This window comes from Brassica oleracea, chromosome C8, assembly GCF_000695525.1.
Source record: "Brassica oleracea var. oleracea cultivar TO1000 chromosome C8, BOL, whole genome shotgun sequence".
In the NCBI taxonomy this organism is placed as follows: domain Eukaryota; kingdom Viridiplantae; phylum Streptophyta; class Magnoliopsida; order Brassicales; family Brassicaceae; genus Brassica; species Brassica oleracea.
Genome location: NC_027755.1, coordinates 24108976 through 24134931, shown reverse-complemented (window position 1 = coordinate 24134931; position 25956 = coordinate 24108976). Strand labels below are relative to the sequence as shown.

The 25956-nt window shown below is 37.2% G+C and overlaps 7 protein-coding genes across 8 annotated transcripts; 4 read left to right on the top strand and 3 right to left on the bottom strand.

The window, feature by feature from the left end:
- Positions 1-548: 548 nt before the first annotated feature.
- LOC106309525 (spermidine synthase 1-like) lies at positions 549-2867 on the bottom strand. The gene is made up of 8 exons (XM_013746570.1): positions 2635-2867; positions 2471-2547; positions 2256-2378; positions 1659-1763; positions 1411-1555; positions 1134-1329; positions 926-1043; positions 549-837 (listed from the first exon to the last, which is right to left on the bottom strand). Exons 1-8 carry the CDS (start codon positions 2825-2827, stop codon positions 772-774), a joined length of 1023 nt encoding a protein of 340 aa, XP_013602024.1. The 5' UTR covers positions 2828-2867; the 3' UTR covers positions 549-771.
- Positions 2868-6320: 3453 nt separating this feature from the next.
- Positions 6321-9203, top strand: LOC106312040 (aldehyde dehydrogenase family 2 member B7, mitochondrial). Of its 2 annotated transcripts, XM_013749412.1 has the most exons (11): positions 6321-6530; positions 6762-6899; positions 6982-7124; positions 7200-7353; positions 7441-7670; positions 7738-7827; positions 7919-8092; positions 8173-8310; positions 8393-8530; positions 8600-8661; positions 8744-9203. In XM_013749412.1, the coding sequence occupies exons 1-11, from the start codon at positions 6458-6460 to the stop codon at positions 9015-9017; spliced, it is 1614 nt and encodes a 537-aa protein (XP_013604866.1). In that variant the 5' UTR covers positions 6321-6457; the 3' UTR covers positions 9018-9203. The 2 variants fall into 2 exon arrangements, with proteins under 2 accessions (XP_013604866.1, XP_013604865.1); XM_013749411.1 differs by having other exon boundaries at positions 6982-7353.
- Positions 9204-9236: 33 nt separating this feature from the next.
- On the bottom strand, positions 9237-11521 carry LOC106312041. The gene is made up of 4 exons (XM_013749413.1): positions 10391-11521; positions 10135-10320; positions 9969-10060; positions 9237-9884 (listed from the first exon to the last, which is right to left on the bottom strand). Exons 1-4 carry the CDS (start codon positions 11111-11113, stop codon positions 9296-9298), a joined length of 1590 nt encoding a protein of 529 aa, XP_013604867.1. The 5' UTR covers positions 11114-11521; the 3' UTR covers positions 9237-9295.
- A 1048-nt stretch (positions 11522-12569) lies between these two features.
- Positions 12570-13268, top strand: LOC106311114 (putative F-box protein At1g23770). Its single transcript, XM_013748347.1, has one exon. It carries the CDS (start codon positions 12611-12613, stop codon positions 13181-13183), a length of 573 nt encoding a protein of 190 aa, XP_013603801.1. The 5' UTR covers positions 12570-12610; the 3' UTR covers positions 13184-13268.
- A 4-nt stretch (positions 13269-13272) lies between these two features.
- On the top strand, positions 13273-13749 carry LOC106311115 (F-box protein SKIP22-like). Its single transcript, XM_013748348.1, has one exon. The coding sequence runs from the start codon at positions 13288-13290 to the stop codon at positions 13681-13683; it is 396 nt and encodes a 131-aa protein (XP_013603802.1). The 5' UTR covers positions 13273-13287; the 3' UTR covers positions 13684-13749.
- A 313-nt stretch (positions 13750-14062) lies between these two features.
- Positions 14063-17554, bottom strand: LOC106308078 (extensin-2-like). The gene has a single exon (XM_013745200.1). It carries the CDS (start codon positions 17487-17489, stop codon positions 14259-14261), a length of 3231 nt encoding a protein of 1076 aa, XP_013600654.1. The 5' UTR covers positions 17490-17554; the 3' UTR covers positions 14063-14258.
- A 6459-nt stretch (positions 17555-24013) lies between these two features.
- On the top strand, positions 24014-25647 carry LOC106311062. Its single transcript, XM_013748289.1, has 8 exons — positions 24014-24173; positions 24395-24516; positions 24598-24702; positions 24797-24839; positions 24922-24959; positions 25051-25100; positions 25207-25258; positions 25379-25647. The coding sequence occupies exons 2-8, from the start codon at positions 24400-24402 to the stop codon at positions 25433-25435; spliced, it is 462 nt and encodes a 153-aa protein (XP_013603743.1). The 5' UTR covers positions 24014-24173; positions 24395-24399; the 3' UTR covers positions 25436-25647.
- The last annotated feature ends 309 nt before the right edge of the window (positions 25648-25956 follow it).

Here is a 25956-nt window from a genome sequence, read left to right as displayed (position 1 = left end):
GAAACAAACCAATCTTCAAGAAAGATATGCAGTAGTTCATCCGTTTCAAATTACTGGTCGTTGTAGGGTAGAAATTTTGTTTCAAAATAAGTATCGTTTTATAATCAATGCAAAATTTATTGATTATATTTTTATCTATTTTTAATTGGTTGAAATGTGGTTAAGTGTATTGGTAATGATGTTTTTATCTAGTAAATATACAAAATTAAATGTTTTCTTAATCTGTGTGCCAAAGTCTAAAACGACAAATAATCTGAAACGGAGGGAGTATCCACTATCCAGTCACTGATTACATGATTCAAGTCAACATACTCAATCATCTTATGCAATGATGACAACAAAGAAGAAATCATTTGCCTATCCCGGTTAAGCTTCATGAAGTCAAGTGGATTTACTAGCCTTTATGACAGTCATTTCAAATTCCAAAAAATGATATTTAGTTGCACAGAATCAGCTCTTTTGGATGTAAACTTGTCCTCCGTTGATAGAATTTCAACTGTCTGCGTATGATATAAAATGCTAGCTTGACCAAAAATTCGGAGTTTTAAATAAAATTCTCAGTTTCAATGAAAAAGCAAAGGAAGGAACTTGTTGATAGGGCTTTGCTAATATGTGATGTGCAATGCCATTATGCTAAGATAAGACATACTCTTGCATTAGTGTCACAGGTACACATGCTTGAAACAAACATAACATTCTAAAAATTGTAAAGAAAAAAAGTTTTTATTCTGATAAACGCAACCACCCTCCAGACTACTTTTTTCCCCCTTTTCAAATGGCTTTTGACTCAATGACCTTCTTGGCGAAAGAAGGCAAACAGAAGGCAGCTGAATGAATCTGAAACCCATAAGAAACAAGAGCAGGTAAGGATTTGAATGTCAAGATGCATAAATGTGACATATCAAAGGGTTTCTTTTGTTTTCACCTCAGCGTTATAAAACTTCAACGGTCCACTTGATTTGCTGTCATCAATGGGGTTCACAGGGTGTTTGAAGTCAACGTCAGGTCCCTCAGTTGAACATAGCATGAATCCAATAACCCCACTGCAAAACATTAAAAAGAAATGATTAAGCTATAAACTTAAAATCACAAAAACTTGAGAGATTGAATGTTAAAAGAGTTACAAAACATGCCTCGGGTATGTTGGAACACTGGTCCACGCGTAGTTCACAGAGCCTTTGAAGATCTCACGACAATTGGAAACAATGTCTTCGATGATGTCCATGTGAAGCCACAAGCTTTCAGCCTGAGTGCACACAACTCCACCAGGGCGAAGCGCTCTAGCCACGGATTGGAAAAAAGGTTTCTCAAACAGCTCCTTTGCAGGACCTGAGACACACACAAGCACCAAGTAGTTAAAAATCAAAGCCTGCTTCTCAACATAACAGCAAGGGTTAACTCTGATGGTACCAATTGGATCCGAGGAGTCAACAATGACGGCATCATATGAACCCTCAGCAGCATTCTTCAAGTAAGCAACACCATCGCCAATGACGAGGTTGACACGAGGATCCTCGAATCCAATTGCTACATTAGGGAAAAACTGCTTAGAGACCTGAAAATTCAAAGAACGTAGCAACAAAATTAAACAACTCTGATGACAACGCATTCATCGAAACAGAGATGGAGGAGAAGGTGAAAAGTATTCGAGCACTCACGTCAACCACCATTTTATCAATCTCACACATGTCAATCTGCTCAACAGAGGAATGGCGTGCAACTTCCCGCAGGACACCTCCATCTCCTCCTCCAATAACCAACACCTTTGGAAAAAAACTAGAAAGGCAATGATCAGATACACTCCGGCTAAAATCAAAACTAGCATTTTCAGCTGTTCCACTAAACAATAATAACCTCGGAGAGTAAAAGCAATTTTAGATGCAAGAAGCTTTAAGTATCTACATTTTCTCAAGCAAGTCTCAAATAACAAACTAGAAGATAATCATTCAAGCCAGTTAAAAACATTTTCCTTCATATTATTATTACCCAATAAAGTAAGTTGAGTTCTCTGAACGTGGGACAATACACCCTTTTTTTTACAATCAAAAAGCTAAAAAGAATGTTCATCATCAACCTTTTTCTCTAGTGGACATTCTTACCACCACTCTGTGAGTCTAATCATTTATGCCAGCTCAATAAAATTTACAAAATTCACATCTGATAAAGGACGTCTGGTTACTACATTTCTTCAGATTTAAGTCACCGGAGAAGAAAAAAAAAAAAAATGTAATAAATAGTCTTTGGAGTATTTTTACCTTCTTTGGGTTAGGGATAGAGCACAAAGGAAGATGAGTGATCATCTCCTGATAAGCGCACTCGTCTCTCTCCGTAAGTTGGATTACTCCATCCAAAACCAAAACTTTACCATATGTCGCAGACTAAAGAAACAAACCAAACACACACATTTAAAACAGAGAGGTGATTGCAGATTTAAGCAAAAGTCATTGTCTTTTTGATGTTGTTGTGTTACCTGGAACACAATGACATCTTGGTAATCTGATTTGCCTTGAAACAAAACCTTCTCAACCTTCAAAGAGTGTGCCTCTCCTGCATCCACAAACAGCTTCTTTTTAATCAAAAAAAAGTAATCACCTTTATGATAAAAAAAAAAAGAAGACAAGAACGAGAATTGACCTGGCCACATGGGACTCATCTCGGAGAACCACCCGGGAATCACGGAGGAGAAACAAGCCGGCTCCTTTGTCTGCTCTCCGTTAGATGAGTTATCCGTCTCCATGATTGAAGCGGCGGCGGCGGCGGTGGCGTTATCATCCTCTTCTCTCGGTCGCTTCAAATCGGTAACGGAGGCTTCTTTGGTGGCATCCATTGCTACTGCTGATAGAAGACGAGAGAGGGGATTAGGTTTTTTTTTTTGCAGGCTTTGTTTGGATGTGAAGTGAAGCGGAATATATAAGAAGTCAAAGATTCGATCTGTTTGATCAAAAAAAAAAAAAAAAGATTCGATGTAAGACTGTAAAATATCAATTTCATTTATGTTATTTTATTTTGTGGGTTATAATTCCGACGAGTTAATTGAGAAATTATTATGCGATGATGATATATATAATACGGGACGAAACTGCTTTTGCCTCGAATATATCGCTGTCTTGGCTTTTTGGTCTGTCTGTTTTTCTTTTTCGCATCTTGATACTCACTTGCCAGAAACCACGTTTACGCCACGCGCTTTTCAACGTGCAACGTATGCTTGGGTTTGTAGCTCGACCATAACACACAACATAGAGAGGATTAGCAAGTGTCAGATGTATTCTTGTAGTTTCTATAAATTTAACTAATATTCAGACTGTTCAGATAATGCTAGAGGAGGCTCTAATCATGAAACAAAACAGTTTTATGATGTTAATTTTAAGTGTTTATGTTGATGTGTTTGATATTTACTAGTGGTAACACAACCATTGAACTACCGACGCTAAACTTTATTTCATAAATTACATAGGGAAGTGTATATAAGATAATTAGTTACCGAATAACAAGTTTCATTTACAAATTTTTGTATAGTTTTTTTTTTAATATTTACGAGGAGTTTCCTAGTCCCTTATAAATGATCCATACTAGCTACGGAGTAGGTTTAGAGCATTTGGCGAGGATGAACCTCAGACCACGTGTTGTTCTCCTCCGGCCGAAGAATCCCTGCGAAAGCCTCGATGGCCAATGCGAATTGAACCCGGGACTGTACTTGCAGCCGCAAGCTGTTCACCACCAGACTAACGCGTCCTGGTTATGCATTTACGCAAGCTCCCATGTCCAAGGGAAGAAGAAGAAACAAGGATATTTCGGAATGAATTTGAAAATCTATATAATTGTGTTTGTTAAGTAAACAAATATATCTGTTGGCAGAGATCGTTATGTAGCATGCACATAGTATTTAAAGTTCAAGGTTCAAACCGTGTGTTCAACAAATTTTTTTCATTAAAAATTTAGTGTCAAAACGACGTAGTATTGAAAAATGTAAAAATTATACACAGTCAAATATACATATATACGGCCGAGGGTTATACTGCGGTTTGACTGGCACTTAGAGTGTTGACCCGTGAGTTTTTGAATTCGCAGATTAATTTGCAAAAAAAAACCACATTTGAGCATTTTTTTTGCAGAAAACCCTTACTAAAAAGATAGTAAGAGGAATGTTACAAATTTTTTTTTTTTTGAATTGAATGTTACAAATCTTTGTGCGTCTAATGTGGCTAAGATTGTGTCAGTGACTGGATCTAAACAAATCATGATTAGCCGTGGTGGGCCTAGTGGCGAAGATTGAAAGCCAGTTTTAGCATAAACACATGTCATAGCAATTGATACCAAAATCCCAAATTTCTCCAAGTTTATCTTAATTTTAATTCAAACACAAACGCTGACTAAACTATATTATAATGATATAATATAACTAATATACTTTCACATGTTCACATAATCACATTTGTTGATTAACCTCCTGAAACTGGGAATGAAGATATAACTAAAATAATGACCTATTTTTTTTAGTGCGGTAGGTGAACCACTCAAATCCACTCTTATAGAAGATTTTCAAAATTGGAAAAGAATCGGGAAATAATATTATTCTTTTTTTTTTTCTGTCAAAAGATTTTTTTTTTAATGATAAAACGGGTCAAGCCCAGAGTACATAGCCCAAGGCCCAATTACATAATCAAAAGGTCAGAGGCCCAAAAGCCAAAAGGCAACAAACGGACCCATTAACTGGGCTGTCGGCCCAAACATTACACGCCCGAGCGACGTCAGCCGAGTCACACGTCAAGGACGCTGGCTGCTGGACACGTGGGAGCATCTATGCCATCAGAACGACACGCGTCGCACCCGCCTCGACTTGACCGTCCCCGACTCAACTCACCGCCGGAACCACATCACCGCAACTTCATTTCGTCGGAGCTCAGAACCCGTAGAGCCTCCGCCGAAACCACCTCTGTTCTTCCAACTCTGTCTACCCGTCGGAGAGCTTCATCGCTCTTCGAGATCTCATCCGACAAGGCCAAAGCTCCAACACTAGAGAGACAAACAAGACCCACTCGATCCATAATCGAAACCCAAACTCTAAGAACCGCAACGAAATACCTAAAGCCGGCGACACAAAGCTGTCCGCAGAGCCACCGCCGAAACCATCTCTGTTCTTCCATCTCTGTCTACCCGTCGGAGAGCTTCATCGCTCTTCGAGATCTCATCCGACAAGGCCAAAGCTCCAACACTAGAGAGACAAACAAGACCCACTCGATCCATAATCGAAACCCAAACTCTAAGACACGCAACGAAATACCTAAAGCCGGCGACACAAAGCTGTTGTAGCCTTCACCCTCGGAGACTAGAGCCGACGACGGTGAAGCTAAAGAAACTACCACCTCCCGGAAACAAAAGTCGACGGCGACAGAGCTGTGGAAGCCTCTATCTCCCGGTATCAAAACCCACACTACGAGCATTTTCAACATGCCATAACCTCCAAGCAACCGCGTCTTCACTCCAAAAACATAGACACCACAGGTGGTGGTTAACCAGAGGTTAGATAAGGCAGACGCCGGAGACGACGGGGAGGAGACAAAGACCAAATAATTTATGCTGAAAACCAATGGGCTCCGGCGACGGCACGCACGCTCACGGGCCGGTCGTACGCCGAACCCAACACTGAGATCTACTTTCTCTCTCTTCTCTGACTGTGAGCGACTCGTTTAATAATAATAATATTATTCTCTTTCATTCTTGTTTAGTGCATGCTGTTTTTTTACGACATTGAATGCTAAATAAACTAATAATGTATGATTTGATCAAAAAAAAAAAACTAATAAGGTATGATTTGTCCGAATGAACCAACCAAGTGAGTCAGTGACACCATATTTCTTGCTTATGGATTTCTGATAATTAATTTCACGATTTTTCTTCATAATTTATTAACCCAAATATATCAAGTTTATAACTAAGTTTTCCAAATGATATAATGTTTATTTATTTTTAGCAAAAACTAATAAAATAAGAAATGATTTTTTTGTCAAACAATCTTCATATATATGATTTGCGAACATTATAATTCGTATTAAAATTAGAATAATATATTATATACATTAGCTCCGAGAAAAAAAATATTTCATTCTAACGCGTTGTTTATATATATATATATAAAAAAATATTAAATATTCTTGTTTATTTTCAATATTATGTGAACATAATATTGATATATATGATATTAAAGCTTACAATAATTCCAAACAATATTGCACCACATAAAATATATTTTATGCAAGTGGTCGCGAATAATGTTCCGACAACTGTTCTCTTTTGGTCTAACTGACCTGTGTGAACGGATAATATCAAATACTGTATGTCTTAAAAGCGGTTCTTCCTACGTTTGCTATATATAACGAAACCACGCTCGTCCTCCTTGAGAGCATATACTGATTCAAAGAGAGAGAGAGCCTTCACCGCGACACTGTACTAAGTTTCCATGGCGTCAAGAAGAGTTTCCTCGCTGCTCTCTCGCTCCCTCATGTCCTCATCTTCTCCCTTCTCTCTTAGAGGTAGGTATTCACATATCCGATGCGATTCATTTTGTAGATTCATCGCAGATCCACTTGTTTTTTTTTTGATATATCTTATTGGCTGATCCGGTCAGTCTCAGGGAACAAATAGATTCTCTAGATCATCTCTACTAGGATAGCTTTGGTTCTGTTTGTGTTTGATTTCGATTCGATCGGTGATCTCCAAGATTTTTGGATTCTCTATCGATGTGATTTGTTGATTCTCCTCAGGTAAAGATCCTCTCATGAACAGAGGAGCTCGCAGGTACAGCAACCTCGCTGCTTCTCTCGAAGACACCATCACTCCGCCTGTGAAAGTCGAGCAGACTCAGCTCCTAATCAACGGCAAGTTCGTTGATTCTGCCTCAGGTCAGAGATTCTTGGAATTGTAATGAAACTCAGTGAATATTATTAATGATTGTTTACACTTACATTGAATGATGTATTACAGGAAAGACTTTCCCCACATTGGATCCAAGAACTGGGGAAGTGATAGCTCAGGTGGCTGAGGGTGACGTGGAAGACGTGAACCGTGCGGTTGTAGCCGCCCGCAAGGCCTTTGACGAGGGTCCATGGCCTAGAATGACTGCTTACGTAAACCAAAAAAAAAGTTTCCTTTACGTTTTTAAAGATTTAACTCTCACACATGTTTGGATTCGTTTTCTTCAGGAGAGGTCGAAGATACTGTTTCGTTTCGCTGACTTGATTGAGAAACACAACGACGAGATCGCTGCTCTCGAGACTTGGGACAATGGCAAGCCTTATGAGCAGTCTGCCAAGATTGAAGTTCCTATGCTTGCTAGAGTGTTCCGTTACTATGCTGGTGAGAGTGAAAACCAAAAGATTAAATTGTATGATTTTTTTTTCTTGATCTCTTTAATGATTTTGTTTTTTGTTGTGAGTTTCTCAGGTTGGGCGGACAAGATCCATGGAATGACGGTTCCAGGAGACGGTTCGCACCATGTGCAGACGCTCCACGAGCCGATTGGAGTCGCTGGACAGATCATCCCATGGAACTTCCCTCTTCTCATGCTCTCGTGGAAGCTTGGACCAGCTTTAGCTTGCGGGAACACCGTTGTGCTCAAGACGGCTGAGCAGACTCCTCTCTCTGCTCTTCTTGTTGGAAGACTACTTCACGAGGTAACCCATGTACTCTTTGTTTCTGCTTACGTTTGTCATGTGCTCAAGTATCTGATATTTGTGACAGGCTGGACTTCCTGAAGGAGTTGTGAATATAGTTTCTGGATTTGGTCCTACCGCTGGTGCAGCCATTGCTAGTCACATGGACATTGACAAGGTTTAAAACACACACACCTTGAATAGACATTCAATAGTTTTAAAGATCTGCATTCTATAGAATTTTCAGATAAATCCTCTCTACTCTACAGGTTGCTTTCACCGGTTCTACTGATGTTGGAAAGATTATTCTTGAGTTGGCTTCAAAAAGTAACCTCAAGGCAGTGACTCTTGAGCTTGGAGGCAAGTCACCATTCATTGTATGTGAAGATGCTGACGTGGATCAGGCCGTTGAGATGGCTCATTTCGCTTTGTTCTTTAACCAGGTAACTAACTTTAGACAAACATATGTACTTGTTAAGAAGCAATAGCCTCCTGATAATAACCTCTTCTGGCTAACTCTTAGGGACAATGCTGCTGTGCTGGCTCGCGTACATTTGTACATGAACGAGTGTATGATGAGTTTGTAGAGAAAGCTAAAGCTCGTGCAATCAACCGCGCTGTTGGAGATCCCTTCAAGTCAGGGATTGAGCAAGGTCCCCAGGTAGAGAAACAGTAACCATACTCTCAGTGAAAGACAAAAGAGCATTTCCACATTCCTAACTTGTTTGGAGAAAAAAAAACAGGTGGACTCGGAGCAGTTCGAGAAAATCCTGAAGTACATTAGACATGGAGTCGATAGTGGAGCCACCTTACAAGCTGGAGGTGACCGTCATGGTTCTAAGGGTTACTACATTCAACCTACTGTCTTCTCTGACGTCAAGGTAAGTAAAACAGATTATTACCCTTCATACAACAAATTGATTTATATCGTCCCGTATTGATCTTGGCAGGACGACATGCTCATAGCAAAAGACGAGATCTTCGGACCAGTTCAGACCATACTTAAGTTCAAGTACAGACCCAATGCTTAAACCAAATATGTCCCTCTTTTTTTTTCTGATTAAATTTACTGATGGCAATTGATGTTTCAATAGGAATCTGGATGAGGTGATTGCAAGGGCGAACAACTCAAGGTACGGTTTAGCTGCAGGAGTGTTCACACAGAATCTGGACACAGCGAATCGGCTGATGCGAGCGCTCAGGGTTGGAAGCGTTTGGATAAACTGTTTCGATGTGTTTGATGCAACAATCCCGTTCGGAGGGTATAAGATGAGTGGCATTGGAAGAGAGAAAGGTATCTACAGTCTCAACAATTACTTGCAAGTCAAGGCTGTTGTCACTTCTATCAAGAACCCCGCTTGGCTCTAAACCGAACCTATCCTACGAGGTTGGTTGGTTAATTAATAATGGTTTTGCTTTGGGAAACCTGGAGTTGGTTTTCTAGATTATGATGATAAATTTTATCTTCAGCACATTTACACATAAAGCTATGTATGACATTTCTTGATATTGGGGAATAACCACTTTATGAATAAAACAATAATATTTCTATAAGCAGTGGAAACTAAAAAGCCTTTTCACAGTAGTAGTGGTAGATGTGGGAACAATATTAAAAAAAAAAAAAACTTTTTATCTTCACTTATGATTCAAGGATTCTTCATTTTGATTCTGAGCTTTCTAGTGATCTGTGATGCTCTTGGATGTACTTGCCGTCTAGTGTTATCAGCAGACTGTTCTGCTTCCACCCAGTTTACAACTTGGAGAATCAGAGACTGTGGAACCTTCTTAACATCTGCATCTCCTGTGCCTTTACACTTCTTCATCCCTTTCTCTAGAGCCTTCTCTATAAACTCCATGAACCAATTTGCAGCTTCTTTCTCTGTCTCTTTAGCCAACCTAGCCGTGTTTCCTAACCCGGAAGGAGGAGGAGGAGCTGATGGGTTCTTGTTCTCATCGTTTGACCTCAGTTGCTTGTGGTTTTGCTGCTGCTTCAGGGAAGTAGTTCTTCTCTTCGTTGCAGTTTTCTCTTGATCAATAGAGTTGTGCTGGATCTCGTTAAGTATCAAAGACGTTGTTCCATCCTCAGATTTGTTCTCACTAGCTGATGAAACAGCTGCTTCAATGGCAGAGATTTCGCTCATGGTTTCAGATATCTGCTTGTGAAACTCCAAGAACTTCTCGAAGCACGCAGCAGGGCAATCAGGTTTGGCTGATTTGCTCAGATTGGCCAAAGTCCTGTATTTTCACAAGAACTTTATCACATTTTTATACTCAAAGACCATATAAGATCAGACAGCAAAAGGAGATTCAGTTGTATACTTGAGATGACGAACAACTGTTTCAGTGACAGTAGCTTCTCTCAATGCCTGAAGAGCTATCTTCTGAGCCGTCTCCCTCTGCTGCATAGCTTCCTGTGCCACATCAAGAGACATCTCTCAGTATCACCAAACAAAAGTCTTAATAAGGCACTAACAAACTGAATCACCTTGCTCAGTGTGCTGAGTCTTCCTGTTAAACTCCAACTCTTCTCTGGTTTCTCCACCTTACTATGATTTGGAGAAGCCAATTTCGAAATCGACTTTGGAGCATCTCTCTCCTCTTCCATCAAAGCAGCTGCAGCGGTTGCTCGTCTAGTACGTACACTCGGAGGCGGCGAGTTACTCTTCTTTGCCTGCAAAATCTCCATTGGTTAAACTCTCTCTCCCTCTAGAAGAAACTCAACAAGACAAAAATGTACCTACAGAGGATTTAAAAGGACTAAGAAGAGCAGAAGAAGAAACAGAGCTCATCTTGGCCGTCTCTCTATCGCAAACACTCCTACTCCTCGGAAACTTGGAGGTCGGCGGCACAACACAGCTCTTCCTCATCATCGAAGCAGGACTCTCTCCCTTCAACTTCCCCAACATCCCTCCTCCTCCATAAGAACACCTAACACCACCCGGCGACCTCCCCCTCGTCATCGGAGAAGCCCCCGCCGCTCCAAATCTCCTCTGCTTGGCCGGAGTACACTGATCGAAATCCAAAGCCGCGGACTTTAACACAAAAGGAGACGCAACGTCGCCGTTTTGACCCCAAGAACCCCTCCTCTGCCTTTCCGTGCCTCTCGCGCTGACCTCGGGAGTCCCGAGCAGAGGATGCCTCCCCGGGATGGGCCTCGCGCCTTGCACGATCGGAACGGGGGTCCCAGGATCGAGCCTGTCGACGTAGATGAACTGGCCGAGCTGCATCTTGTTGCTCAAAACGACGTCGTCTTGGTCGGAGGGGAGGGTGACGTAGATGGAGTGGGAAGAGTCGGAGAGTTTGATGAAGAAGCCCTCTTTCGGCAACAGATTCTTCTCGTCGAGATCGATCGGGACGATGTCCGTGACTTGCACCAGAGAGCTTCTGTGCTCTCCGGTGGGTTTGACTCCCGTTTTCATGCCGTCGATTAGCTTCTGGAGGATCCCGGGTGCTAGAGCCGCCATTGCTGTCGAGAGTTTTGAAGAGATTGAGATAAGGAGAGATTCAAGAAGGTTTAGATTTGGATTTGATTTTTGATATGGGAGATTGAATTTGATGTGATTGAGAAAGTTGGAGTTCTTTTTTTTTTAACTAGGCGCGGAGAGCTAACGGCTACGATAATAAAAGCAAGTTCTTTTGAATGATAAAAGAGAAAAAGAGATTTGATGTGTTGGAACGTTGTGAGTAACGGTCGAATTTGGTGTCGTGGGGATTGTTGTCATCTCTGTATTGTATTCGTTGATTATTTTATTTGGTTTGTACTATAATAGTCTATAGTTTTGATTATTGGCAGGATCTTTTTGGGGTTTATACGCCTTCTTTTTCTGATCCATTTGTTTAAATAATACTAAATCAGCAATTAACAATGAGTTACTGACTCTGTTTTTTCTCCAAAATATTGAGAAATTGGTATATATTTCGTTTGGATTTGTATGGAAAAGATTTCACCATGATTATCTTTCTACGTTTCTTTAAATACATTATTTGCATTAAATATTATAAATCACAATAAATTATTAGAGAAATTTTCTACGAAAGACATGAAAATGTTTTTGTCACAGATATAGATCTTAAACATAAAAATGACCAAAATAGACTTAAATGGTTTATAAAAAAAGTAAATATACACTTATATCCATATGGTTAATTAATCTAGACATTATGATTTAGAGTTAAGAGCTGAGATTTAGGATTTAAAAAATAAAATTAAAATTAAAATTTTCAAAATAAAAAATGTTATTTTGGTCATTTTAGTTTTTCAGATCTATTTTTGTGACAAAAACTTGAAAACGATATATTTAAAAGAATTGCCCGAATTATTATTCAAAAGTACTTGTTTGCAGTCATGAAAACATCTCTTAAAAAACTAAATCATATCTTAACTTTTGAGCTAATCTAACATGTGTTAATAAATTTAGTTTGGATATGCATATGGAAAAGATTTCACCATGATTTTTTTTTTCTACAGATTTCACCATGATTATCTTTCAACATTTCTTTAACCACATTATTTGCATTAAATATTATAAATCGAATTATTATTCAAAAGTACTAGTTTGCAATTATTAAAACTTCTCTCTAATAAACTAAACAATATGTTAACTTTTGAGCTGATCTAGCATGCGTTAAATTTCTAATTTTTCTAGCTAAACTAGCACTTTTGAATAATAATTCATCTAATTTCTTGTTTTCAGAATTTAAATAGTACAAGTCACTATGAATTATATTCTAGTTCTGTGTATTTAAATGTGAAACTGTGTTGTTTTATTTTATGGACCCCAAACACGGCCGATATATATATATCTAACCGCCATTGTGTCTGGTCCGTATTAACCGCCATAAAATCATCTTAGTTGTTGACCCTTCGAATCAGGATCCATTATCTGATTCGAACTTATCCTCCTTGTTTATTTGATTCATTCATCTGTCTCTCTCCGATCTTAGCTTACCTTAGTTCCAAAATGAAGCTGCCGTTGAAAAGCCACGAGACCAGAGAAACCCCAATACGTGAAGTATACGATACAACCACTATCCCTGAACTCCTCCAACTGATCGATTCAATACTTGAGGAACTTCACCGATCACTCGGCATAACATCCGTTGAGGCAAACCAATCAGAGAAGAACCAGACGAGTACGGATGGTCCAGACCCGACGGATACCAAAAGGCTAAGCGAACCATTCTTCTTGAAAAAGATTTTACTTGAGAACTCATCTGGTGATAGTACCAGTGAGTTAACGACGTTAGCTATGTCTGTTCACGCCGTAATGTTAGAATCTGGATTCGTTCTGTTCAATCCTGACTCCTCTGATGATAAGTTTAGCTTCTCGAAAGAGTTACTTTCTGTATCCCTTAGGTATACTCTGCCTGAGCTTGTCGAGTCTGTTACCGTTACGTTTCAGAGCTTAACCGATAAAGTTGTAGTCTACGGGTCTTTAAGTGGGAATGTGCGAAGGGTTTATCTCGATAAGAGTTGGTTTACGCCAGTTATCGATACTCTGAAGTCTGACGAAGAAGTCTCTCCGAGCTGGTGAAAGATGGTCTTGTTACACCTTTGTTGATCGATCTATGCGATAAGTTTGGCTTGGAACCTCCACCGTGCTTTACGCGTCTACCGACAGGAGCGAGTCTTGCGAAGATGGCTTGCGTTTGCAGGGAGATTCGGTGTATGGCATCGGGTAACGACTTGTGGAAACAGAAGATCTGGGAAGAAGCTAGGCATCTTCTTGTTGTTGGGAATGGAGGCAGGGGCTCGGTTAATTGGAAGGCGAAGTTTGCTAGTTTTTGGATGCACTACAAACAAAAATTGTCCCCAGTTGTACACCAACACGAACGAGAAACCTTAACGGACATTGACATGGCCATGCGTATGCACCATACCTGTCGTTTTCCTATCGTTAGTGACCCTGTCCCTGACCCTTTCGGATTGTCTAATGGTGATGACTTGCATGGTTCCCTCGGTGTACACCGTGGACGACAGAGGCTTGGCCGACATCGTTTTAGTCCTGGATGCAATCTTGGAGGAGGCAACTAGCTATTTTAGTTTACAACTGTCGAAGCTAATGTTTTGGATGTTGCATTTAGATTTTATATGTTTTGAGAACTTATTGCCCTCGTCTTCCTGATGTAAAACAATGTTGGGATTTCATTGGCTTAGAACAGCTTGTGCTCAAGTATAACTTTTTCTTTTTGTTTTAAAGGTTTTTGGTAACTTTTGCCACCAACAGATGAATGTTCTTGTAATTAGATTTACTGCGTCATAAAGTAGATGTGCTTTCTTTTTTTGGTAGAGACTCACGAGAACTATGAGAAACTGTGAGTTCCAGCGTAGCTTTATTAATCATGGTCATATATATAGGCAATCCAGATAGCATAACAATGGTAACATATAGCATAGATATTACAAACAATAAGGTCAAGAACACAGTTTATAGAATTACAACAGGTTACATATGAATGAAATGGAAACATGAATTTAAATGAAATTTGAATAGCCAAAGAATTCATATGAACTTTGAAAATTTAAAAAGAACGAGGAACAAGAAGAATTAAAAACATAGGACATCATATGAGACTTGATATCTTATTTATGAGTTACATATAACAGTTTTAATAATATGAAGGTGGGGGAGGAGATTTGTATTCAACCTTTGGTGAAGGAGAATATGTTGGTGGTGGTGGGGATGTGTAGACATATGGTGGTGGAGGAGATGTGTATTCAACCTTTGGGGAAGGAGAGTAATAAGGTGGTGGAGGTGGAGAACTGTAGACATATGGTGGTGGAGGAGATTTGTATTCAACCTTCGGTGAAGGAGAGTAATAAGGTGGTGGAGGTGGAGAACTGTAAACATACGGTGGTGGAGGAGATTTGTACTCAACCTTTGGAGAAGGAGAGTAATATGGTGGTGGTGGTGGAGAACTGTAAACATACGGTGGTGGAGGAGATTTGTACTCAACCTTTGGAGAAGGAGAGTAATATGGTGGTGGTGGTGGAGAACTGTAGACATACGGTGGCGGAGGAGATTTGTAGTCAACCTTTGGAGAAGGAGAATAATATGGTGGTGGAGGTGGAGAGCTGTAAACATACGGTGGTGGAGGAGATTTGTACTCAGCCTTTGGAGAAGGAGAATAATATGGTGGTGGAGGTGGAGAGCTGTAAACATACGGTGGTGGAGGAGATTTGTACTCAGCCTTTGGAGAAGGAGAATAATATGGCGGTGGAGGTGGAGAGCTGTACACATACGGGGGCGGAGGAGATTTGTAGTCAGCCTTTGGAGAAGAAGAATAATATGGTGGTGGAGGTGGAGAGCTGTATACATATGGTGGTGGTGGAGATTTGTATTCAACCTTTGGAGAAGGAGAATAATATGGTGGTGGAGGTGGAGAGCTGTATACATATGGTGGTGGTGGAGATTTGTATTCAACCTTTGGAGAAGGAGAATAATATGGTGGTGGAGGTGGAGAGCTGTATACATATGGTGGTGGTGGAGACTTGTATTCAACCTTTGGAGAAGGAGAGTAATATGGTGGTGGAGGTGGAGAGCTGTATACATATGGTGGTGGTGGAGACTTGTATTCAACCTTTGGAGAAGGAGAGTAATATGGTGGTGGTGGTGGAGAACTGTAGATATATGGTGGTGGAGGAGATTTGTACTCTACTTTTGGAGAAGGAGAATAATATGGTGGTGGTGGAGAGTTGTAGACATATGGTGGTGGTGGAGATTTGTATGTTGGCTTAGGGGAAGGTGAGTAGTATGGTGGTGGGGGAGAGCTGTAGATATATGGTGGTGGTGGAGATTTGTATGTTGGCTTAGGGGAAGGTGAGTAGTATGGTGGTGGGGGAGAGCTGTAGATATATGGTGGTGGTGGAGATTTGTAGGCGGGTTTAGGTGAAGGCGAATAGTATGGTGGTGGTGGAGAGCTGTAGACATATGGTGGTGGTGGAGATTTGTAGGCGGGTTTAGGTGAAGGCGAATAGTATGGTGGTGGTGGAGAGCTGTAGACATATGGTGGTGGTGGAGATTTATATGCGGGTTTAGGTGAAGGAGAATAGTAAGGTGGAGGTTGGGAGCTGTAGACATATGGTGGTGGTGGGGATTTGTATGCAGGCTTAGGCGAAGGCGAGTAATATGGTGGTAGTGGAGAACTGTAGACATATGGTGGTGGTGGGGATTTGTATGCAGGCTTAGGCGAAGGCGAGTAATATGGTGGTAGTGGAGAACTGTAGACATATGGTGGTGGTGGAGATTTGTACTCAATCTTTGGAGAAGGAGAGTAGCATGGAGGAGGAGGTGGACAAACACATACATGTGGGTGTGGTGGAGATTTGTACACAACCTTAGGTGATGGTGAATAGTATGGTGGTGGTGGAGAGTTGTAAACATATGGCGGTGGGGGAGATTTGTATGCATGTTTAGGTGAAGGAGAATAGTAAGGTGGAGGTGGGGAGCTGTAGACATATGGTGGTGGTGGAGATTTGTATGCAGGCTTAGGCGAAGGCGAGTAATATGGTGGTGGTGGAGAACTGTAGACATATGGTGGTGGTGGAGATTTATATGTAGTTTTAGGAGAAGGAGAGTAGTAAGGTGGAGGTGGGGAGCTATAGACATATGGTGGTGGTGGGGATTTGTAAGCATGCTTAGGCGAAGGCGAGTAGTATGGTGGTGGGGGAGAGTTGTAGACATATGGTGGTGGTGGAGATTTGTATGCATGTTTAGGTGAAGGCGTGTAGTACGGTGGTGGTGGAGAGCTGTAGACATATGGTGGGGGTGGAGATTTGTATGCGGGTTTAGGAGAAGGAGAGTAGTATGGTGGTGGTGGAGAACTGTAGACATATGGTGGTGGTGGAGATTTGTATGTGGGTTTGGGTGAAGGTGAGTAGTATGGTGGTGGAGGAGAGTTGTAAACATATGGAGGTGGTGGGGACTTGTATGTTGGTTTAGGTGAAGGCGAGTAATATGGTGGTGGAGGAGATTTGTAAACATAAGGAGGTGGTGGAGATTTGTAGTCAATCTTTGGAGAAGGTGAGTAATATGGTGGTGGTGGAGAATTATAAATGTATGGAGGTGGTGGAGATTTGTATGTGGGCTTTGGAGAAGGTGAATAGTATGGTGGTGGTGGTGAATTGTATACATACGGTGGTGGAGGAGACTTGTAATTTACTTTTGGAGAAGTAGAGTAGTACGGTGGTGGTGGTGGTGAGTTGTAAACATATGGGGGTGGTGGTGGAGAGCTATAGACGTAGGGAGGTGGTGGAGATTTGTAGTCTACTTTGGGAGAAGGTGAATAGTATGGTGGTGGTGGAGAGTTGTAAACATAAGGAGGTGGAGGAGATTTGTAATCCACTTTCGGAGAAGGTGAGTAATACGGCGGTGGTGGTGGTGGTGAGTTGTAGACGTATGGGGGTGGTGGGGGAGAGCTATAGACATAAGGAGGTGGTGGAGATTTATAATCAACTTTAGGAGAAGGTGAATAAGATGGTGGTGGTGGAGAGTTGTATACATAAGGAGGTGGTGGAGATTTGTAGTCTACCTTCGGAGAAAGTGCATAGTATGGTGGTGGTGGAGAACTGTAAACATAAGGTGGTGGTGGAGACTTATAATCTACTTTAGGAGATGGCGAATAATGCGGTGGAGGTGGTGGAGAGGTGTATACATAAGGTGGTGGTGGTGATTTGTAATCAACCTTTGGTGCAGGAGAATTGTACACTGGTGATGGTGGTGGTGGAGAGCTATATGTGTAGGGCTCATAAGAAGCAGCAACCATTGTTGCCATGATAACAAAACCAAGAGCATAAACGAGATGGGCGGCTGAATGCCCCATCCCCGGAGAAGATGTCATTCGTATTTTGCTTGCTTCTTGAACGTTTTTTTTTTCCTTTTTGTTTTGGTTTATGATTCTTCATAACATGCGCATGCCTTTATATAGAGTATGGGTTATTACCAGATTTTCTATATGTTTCGCTTGCAGCTCAGACTCAGTAATCATGGAGGCATGTCTGCGTCAATCTATCGCAATCGTGTAAGAACGTGCATCAAATGTCAACGATTCATTTTCTTATTTTTTTACCTCAAGTTCGTGAAGAAAGATGCATATCATTGTTCAATTATTATGTCAACGCCCCCAACTAATTTGTTTCTTGGTCTTCTTAAGTTTTTTCTTTTCAGCTTTTCTTATCCTTCCTGGTTGGAGAAACTAGTGGAAATTTTCAAATCGGAACCAGTGTCATACATTCGATGTTAGTATTTATGTATTCCCATTGGATCTCAATGATTGATACTGACGTAGTTTGGTAACGTTTTGGAAAGTTTTTTGGCAACTTTTGCTACCAACAGATGAATGTTATTGTAACTAGATTTCCGGCGTCGTTAATTTCATCATATTACACAAATTTCGTTGCATTAGCTGATGCTAGATGCATATCAGAACTATATTTTACGTGAGTACGTAATATATTTATCGAATTTAATTTAGATATTAACAGGTGTGTAAATTTTTATAAAATATATATTTGAACTGTCATAATAATTTTAATAAAAATAAATTTTTTTTATTTCTCTACTTTTTCTTTTTAAGATTTGTTATAAAGTACATCGAAGTTGAATTTTAGTAATCTAAATGTTTATTGTTTGGACATCTTTTTTCATGGTTGTTGAAAAGCGTTTCCTATTTTACTTTTGTAAGAATCTCGGAATTCTGTTATTTAACTTAGTAAATTAAGTTGAAAAGCGTTTATTTTAGCTTTTGCAAAACTCTCGGATATCTGTTTTTCTCAAACTATATACTGTTTAAAATATTTCATAATCTGAAGTACGAAAAAGGGGAAACTAAAATTGATAAAATAAATTAATAACTAAATGATTATAAAATAGACATTGACCAAGGAATAAAAATAGTAGATTTATAAAATTGTGGGGTTAATTTGATTTTCAGCAAACAATAATGTGGTCAACAAGCTTATTTTACAATATTTTATCAGATTTGTTTTAAAAAAATACAAGTGAATAATTTGTTTTCTAAAAATTTATAGGAGTCACTTGAATTTACGTGAGACGAGATTTCTATATTATAGGTATTTTTCTTTCTGTGTGCCCTAATTTTTTTGTATATGCAAATTGTATTAAAAACGATCTACACTTTCAATTAAGGTATTGAACTTTTTTACCTTACAATCAATTGTAAAATTATATATATGTTAGATTGTTAGATCATCTGCTTAGTCATGGGGAGAAGGGCATGAAGGTAAGAACAGAGAAGAACCATAAACTATAGAAGAAAGAAGAAGTCTTTGAAAAGAAGACAAGAAATATAATTAAGTGTTGGTGGTCTAGGAATGGAGAGGTATAATGGAAAACATTTCCATGGAATTGTCATGAGAATAGTCCTTTTGGGGACATCCTATAAATTTTCATGAAAATATTTCACACTGAAATAAAAAAAATAATGAAACAGAAAGAAGGATGAGACGGGATATTTAGATATAAAAAAAAATCTCACGAGAATTCTTTGACACATTTTGTCTTTTTTAGATTTGTTCAATTTCTTAAATTAAAATTAATTAAAATTATTAGCTAAAGAAAATAAATTAAAATAAATTAATTATATTTTGTTGTCTTGAGATACTTGTAGGAAAGTGAAAAAGATTAGAGTGTTTTTTACTATAGAGTTTTTTCAAGTTATATATTAGAGTATTCTCTTAATTAAATAATAATAATTATATATATATATATATATATATATATATTAAAAAAAACATTGTCATTTCACATTATGCTCGTCACGTGGCAGTTTCACAGCGATTTGATAATTAGTACACTGACGTGTCATGTACAATAGAGCTTCCCAGCCAAACTCTACATAAATGTGTTCACACTATATACTATTTTACGTTTTTTTGAATATAAACTCACATGCATGATTCTATGGGTTATACAAATGTTCTACATAAAAAGATAATATGCAAAAAAATCACTAATGAATATGCCTATTTTATTTTTACTTAATTTGTATTTTAAGAATTTTATCTTTCAAGTGTTATTTTGAACAAAAATGTATTTTAATGTTAATTAACGGTATCTTTATATATTTATCAACTATTTTTATATACTTTTACATACACATACATGTAGGTGTGAAGGGGGGGGGGTTGGAGGTACTTGTGATCCGATTTGTTTCGTCCGAATAATCAATTATCCGATTCGATTCGTTGCCATCCGGATATTCGGTGTCCCAGATATCTGGAAAAAAATAGATTTTAACTAGTATACGATTCGATTCGTAAAAATAAATTAAAAATCTAAATAATATAAAATAAAAAAATTTTATTAAAAAAATAAAAAAACTTATTTACTTTTTTGAATATTAATAAATAATTTAATAAATTTAGTAAATAAAAATATTGTAAGACATATATAAAATATAATATTTATATAACCTATATATTTAATTCATTAAATATATGTATATATATTCATATAACGGATCAGATCGAATATCCATTATAAAAAATATTAGTATTTGCTTTGATTCGTAGAGCTACGGATATCCAGATTTTTTTGTTCGAATCGAAAATGATAACAAGCGAGGATTCTAATTCTTTTGGAAGTTGGAATATTTTTTTTAATTGTTTTCTTTCACTATCGACCTAATCATAATGAAATGATTTATCTTAATAATTTTTTTCTTTTTTTTTCCAATTATTGTCTAAATTTGATTTGATTTTTCATGCATTTATAAATTCTAATATGAAAACATTGGTTCGACATCATGACTGTCTAAAATTCATATAACATGAAATCAAACAAATAATAATTATTTTTGGTTATCATCGAAAAAACCAAAAACCTCAAGTATTTTAACCGAATAAACAAAATACATACTGATTTTGAATGATAGTTATATTTTAGTAGATTAAAAAAAAACTAACTTAAAACCAAACTGATATCCAGATTAAACATACCTAATATCTTCTTATCTTAAGAAATAACAAATTAATAATCTTATTCCACCTAAGGCGCTAATTATTACCTACTTAATATGTAATTTGAGAACTCCGTGGTAAAAAAACTACCCTTATTCTTATTGGATGGAAAGCCCTGCGAACTTAAGAATCCAAGTTATCGTACGAAAGAAAAAAGTAATGAATTAGTTGTCTCATCAATTTACAATACTGAAGAGAACAAGACCAGTGGGCCATTACTTGTGGACTATTACTTATAACTTATAAGAAGGTCCAACTGTTTACATATATGGGCTTTTGTTTATTGGCTAAAGAGGATGAAACATGAAAGTAAATAGACCTAACTTATTGAGAACATATAGTTTTGGAGAGAAAAGTTTCACTAGATTTATTTGCAATGAGATTTATCAATGAAGTAAATAATATGTTTTCCTGGAAATCTCATATTTGTCTCCTTCTTTTAAAACTTTATAGAAAACACAAAGGATATATTTAGTCTTTTTTGTGCATAATTGTTTGTCTGATTTTGCTTATTTTTATCTTCTGAAATAAGTAGTATGAAGTCGATGTGGAGACTTCTTCGACCTTGCAATCCGGCAGGTTATTTCGGCGCCGGTCGACCTCTTATATTCTCTAAGTTGTTGGTTTCTAGTTTCTAATCTATTCGGTTTAGATAAGTGGGGTTATCGTTCAGATTTAGTTTTCTTTTTATATATTATTTTTTTGCGTGTCTCCATATATTAAAAAAAATCAAAAATATTTAATCTGAAGATTTTGTTTAAAAAATAAGTAGTATAAATGAATAAGAATCCAAAATTGTCCATGTTGTTTAATGTTTTTGTGCATAATTGTTTGTCTCGCCGCAATCTTATTCCTCTTTAAACAGAGAAAGAATAGACTACACAATACTGACTTTGAATGATTTAGAGATTTGAGTATCTTTTTAATTTTAGAATATTAAAAGTATGATAAATTTTTAACTTGGAAAACTTTTATCCATTTTTCCTATTTTACAGGGAATTTTCACTAAAAAGTTAAAAAAAATTCTTAAGATAACAGTAAAACATGTTTTCATTTTTTAAAATAACACACAAAACATAAAATAAAAATCCAATAAAAGATAGAAAAATACATATATCCCTAATAGTAAATGGGAATGAAATATATTACTCATTAAAGATATTTTTAATCTTTTTACTGGTATATATTTAAGTCATTTTCCTATTGTGTATTATTTTTATCATACAAACTTTATTTGAATTGACCTTTAAGAACCGTAAGTATTATTTAAGATCTAGCTGAAACATTTTAACTGATAACAAAAACACATTGCATAGTATTAGTGGTCATAACATATTAAATAAATATAAAATATACATTAAAACTTGAAAATCAAATAAAATGGAATAAAATTAAAATTGTAACACATTTTATAAAATGACACAAAAAATTAAAGTTAAAAATTTTAACGTCTTGAAAATGTAAATGTCTGGTTACATAAACATATACGCACACTCTTCCTCCACCCTCGCCATTCTTTCATATTCAATTTAATTTTATATCTGAATCAATCTTTCATCTATCTTAAGATTCCTCAAGCCATGCATAACATGCATGTTAGTAACCAGAAGCATACCCCTTTTGTCCCCAAAGTTGTTGGTTTATGGTTTCTAAGAGGATCAGCAACAACATAATCTCTCATCCAAGTACCTAATGTATATAATATTAGTAAAATTTATTGTTTTAACAAAAAAATTAAATATTATGAAACCAAACTAATCAGATAATGACAAGTGTACAAGTAGTACCTAAACTTAGAGCATCAGCATCGCGGAAACCCAGTTCCGTTTCTTAATTTTTTTTTGTTTTATCTGTTTAAAAAAAAAAGAACCAATCGCGGGCCGCCACGTGTCGTGGGGCCCGCAAAACAGTGTAAAAAACCCACAACAAACATCTCTTATTTCGCGATAGGAAGCCACGTTTCTTCCCATTTTGTAGGATTCACCCCACATTTCCCCCCTAAAAACTCTCTTAAATACCCCCGATAAAGATGCTCTTAGTGGAAGAGTCTCGTTATAAAGAGACGTCCCTCTTTTTCTCCCTTCTTCTCTTCTCTCATACTTTTCTATTTTATTTAGTATTTTAACTTGGAAAACTTTTATCCATTTTTGTCCCATTTAATAAGATATTTTCACTAAAACTTAGAAAGAGAGAAATATTTTAAGATAACAGTAAAACATGTTTTTATTTTTAAAATAATACACAAAAATATAAAATAGCAATTCCTAAAAGATATCAAATATATACCCCTAATCGTAAATGGTTATAATTATAATATTCATTAAAGATATTTTAGTATTTTTACTCTTTTATATTAGTCATTTTCTATTGCATATTATCTTTATGATAAAAACTATATTTGTTCTCTTTATTTAATATATATTTAAAACATTTTAACTGATAACAAAAACATATTGCATAGTATTAGTGGTCATAATATATTAAATAAATATAAAATATACATTAAAACTTGAAAATCAAATAAAATGGAATAAAATTAAAATGGTAACACATTTTATAAAATGACACAAAAAATTAAAGTTAAAACTTTTAACGTCTTAAAAATGTAAATGTCTGGCACTCCAAAATATCCAAATCTCGGCTATTTTTTAATAATACTCTAATGATTCTTTCTTTCTATGCAAGGAACGATAAATGACTTATATATTACTCTCTTCGTTTCACAAATAGTGTAACTTAGACTTTTTAACACATATTAAAAAATGATTGAAATGCATTTATGATTTCATTAATGTCATCTATTTAACTAATAATATTTTAGATAAATACAATTATTTATAAGATCAATGCATTATACAATTAATATTGAGCAAAAACTGAGCATAAATTGTATTGAAAATTGTAGAACGACACTTTTTATATAACAAGAAAAAAATGTTAAAATGACACTTAATATAAAACACAGAGAATATCATCTACTTTATTGTTTTTTCCTGAGTCCAATTGACCTAAATATGTTAAATTTAATTGTATCAGAGATATATACTACTTATAATTATTATAAATTTTTTAATCAAATTTAAATGTGATACGAGTGATTATAATTTAGAACTGAAAGATGCAAGGCCAGGATTGTTGATATTTGAAATCTTATTGTAATTATTTTTCCCTCCATTATCTAATGATGTATTTGAACAATACTTTATTAGTTATTATGATATAATTAGAGGTAAATCGACAACTGATATATCGGATTTCAAAGTCCGCTAAAACCAAATTAAAGGTTAACTAGAAGTCCGCGCAACGAGTAACAAACTTTTTTGGGGGTTCTATAAAGTCCGCGAGTCTAACTAACTTTTTCACTCTCTTCACAAAGTCTCAGAGAGAGAGAGAGAGAGATTCTCTTCGACGGCGATTCGTTAACGGACTTCATCCTCCTCCGCCTTCTTCCACTTCACTCTCCGCCGCGCTCGCTCACCGCTCTAGGCTCTTTCTCCGACTGTTCGCTCCGCGGCTTCGTTGTTTCTCAAGTGAAGAAACTAACGGTTCGATTTCTTTAATTTACGATCGCTCTCGTACTTTCGTTTTCTTTCTCGTCGTATCGCTGATCGTAACTACTCAGTGGATTCGTTTGTTCCAGAGTGTTCTCGTTGTGAATTTTCGTTTTCTTTTGGAATCGGATAGTCTCGTAACGTTGTCGTCTCTCGTTATGAAGTTTAATTAGCGTTTTGATCTGATTAAGCTTCTGATTCTATGCATGGATTAGGCAAAATGTGTTCATCAGGAACGGGATCGCCTCTGGTTGCGAAAGACGACGAGCTTCCTGAGAATCCAATCGGTGAAGAAGAAGAGTCACTTGAACGAAACTCAACTGAAGAAAACGACTCGGTAAATCTAAAGATTAGTCGAACTTTTACTCTCTTTAATTGCAATATTGACTGTGATTAATATTAGAGTTTGTTTCTTCAGGGCGATGAAGCTGCTACTGCTAGTGCTGTGAATCCTTTGTCCAGCGATGCTGCTCAGATCGTCCCATTGCTACAGAATCTCCTACTCAACAATGACATCCAGAGGGTATAATATTTTTTCCACTCCATAGAATGTTGTTTCTATATTCTTCTTTCTGGTTGTACGTTTGTACACTATCTTCTTTCATGTTCTTTGGCAGGAGAGGTTAACCGGATTGTTTCAACTCTTTGCTCCAGCTGCTGGTAATTTTCATGTTCATATTTTCTTGCATCTGCTCTGTTTTACAAGTTGATTTTGATTATGATCTTCACTTTTTAACTGAAGACACAAACGCAAACGTGAATACCGAAGAAGACGAGCAGGTTGAGTTTTTGCTTCTCATTTTGCTAATGACATTATGCATAGAGAGGAAGTTGGTGTGAGGACAGAGTATTAAGTCTTTTAAGTTCACAGACAGCAAGGGAGGCAGCTCTATCTTCTCAGGTTCATTTCTTGGAGCAGAGGTAGTCGTAAAGATAAACGCTCCACTTTTGATATTTTTTTGTTTAGGATACTTCCAAAATTTGGGAAAAATTGATTTGATTGTTCCAATGGTTTCAAATGATGCAGTGTGCAGATGCTTGAAGAGGAGGTTGAGAATCAGAAGAAACTAAACGCTCAGGTATTGTGAATGTGCACATACGTATAGCCTCAATTCACCCACCATTGATCATCACCATGGTCTTCTTTTTATCAGATTACCATTAACGTTTATGTATGATGGTTCATGAAATGGTTGCAGCTAGAAGAACAGATCAAGCGCTTGACGACGAGCAGCGATCCAGAAAGGCAGGATTGACTTTGCGCTCCATTTTGAAGGAGGAGGCTTATGCACCACTCTATTTGCATTACATCTTTTTTTCGCTTAGAAAACGCTATGGACTGATAAACCGCTGTGGTTGCTGATCCATTCTTTGATTGAACAGTTTACAAGTTTCCTCTTGTCATATAGAATGACTCCCTGTTTTGTATATAAATAATACTGAAACTGTACTAGCATTTGAAACATAGTGGAAGAAGAAATGATTTTAATCCTTCATTTTTTGCTTGACATGTCTACGTAAATGATTAGAGAATGTGATTTATTATTAGGCAATCAAAACAAACATCCATATTCATGTAACTCTCGCATGTAACGTCAAGAACTAATGAAAATCAAAATCTTTCTTAATCATGGGCATATTCAATTCATTCTGTATCTGAACCAATCTTTCATCTATCAAGGTTCCACAAACTATGCATAACATGCATCTTATTAACCGGAAGTATCCCCAAACCGAAATAACTAGACCGACTCTATCTAAAGTAATAACTAACCAC

Excerpts from the sequence above, each read along its gene's own strand:
- LOC106312041 (XM_013749413.1), bottom strand. The coding sequence starts at position 11,113 with ATGGCGGCTCTAGCACCCGGGATCCTCCAGAAGCTAATCGACGGCATG. Across the intron at positions 10,061-10,134 it reads GACTCAGCACACTGAGCAAG|GAAGCTATGCAGCAGAGGGA; the intron begins GTGATTCAGTTT and ends GATGTGGCACAG. Across the intron at positions 9,885-9,968 it reads ACAGTTGTTCGTCATCTCAA|GACTTTGGCCAATCTGAGCA; the intron begins GTATACAACTGA and ends GTGAAAATACAG.
- LOC106308078 (XM_013745200.1), bottom strand. The coding sequence starts at position 17,489 with ATGACATCTTCTCCGGGGATGGGGCATTCAGCCGCCCATCTCGTTTAT.
- LOC106311114 (XM_013748347.1), top strand. The coding sequence starts at position 12,611 with ATGAAGCTGCCGTTGAAAAGCCACGAGACCAGAGAAACCCCAATACGT.
- LOC106311062 (XM_013748289.1), top strand. The coding sequence starts at position 24,400 with ATGTGTTCATCAGGAACGGGATCGCCTCTGGTTGCGAAAGACGACGAG. Across the intron at positions 24,517-24,597 it reads CAACTGAAGAAAACGACTCG|GGCGATGAAGCTGCTACTGC; the intron begins GTAAATCTAAAG and ends TTGTTTCTTCAG. Across the intron at positions 25,101-25,206 it reads GTTCATTTCTTGGAGCAGAG|TGTGCAGATGCTTGAAGAGG; the intron begins GTAGTCGTAAAG and ends CAAATGATGCAG.
- LOC106312040 (XM_013749411.1), top strand. The coding sequence starts at position 6,458 with ATGGCGTCAAGAAGAGTTTCCTCGCTGCTCTCTCGCTCCCTCATGTCC. Across the intron at positions 8,093-8,172 it reads TCGCTTTGTTCTTTAACCAG|GGACAATGCTGCTGTGCTGG; the intron begins GTAACTAACTTT and ends GCTAACTCTTAG. Across the intron at positions 8,531-8,599 it reads CTGTCTTCTCTGACGTCAAG|GACGACATGCTCATAGCAAA; the intron begins GTAAGTAAAACA and ends TGATCTTGGCAG.
- LOC106309525 (XM_013746570.1), bottom strand. The coding sequence starts at position 2,827 with ATGGATGCCACCAAAGAAGCCTCCGTTACCGATTTGAAGCGACCGAGA. Across the intron at positions 2,548-2,634 it reads GATGAGTCCCATGTGGCCAG|GAGAGGCACACTCTTTGAAG; the intron begins GTCAATTCTCGT and ends TTGTGGATGCAG. Across the intron at positions 1,044-1,133 it reads AGTGTTCCAACATACCCGAG|TGGGGTTATTGGATTCATGC; the intron begins GCATGTTTTGTA and ends AATGTTTTGCAG.
- LOC106311115 (XM_013748348.1), top strand. The coding sequence starts at position 13,288 with ATGGCTTGCGTTTGCAGGGAGATTCGGTGTATGGCATCGGGTAACGAC.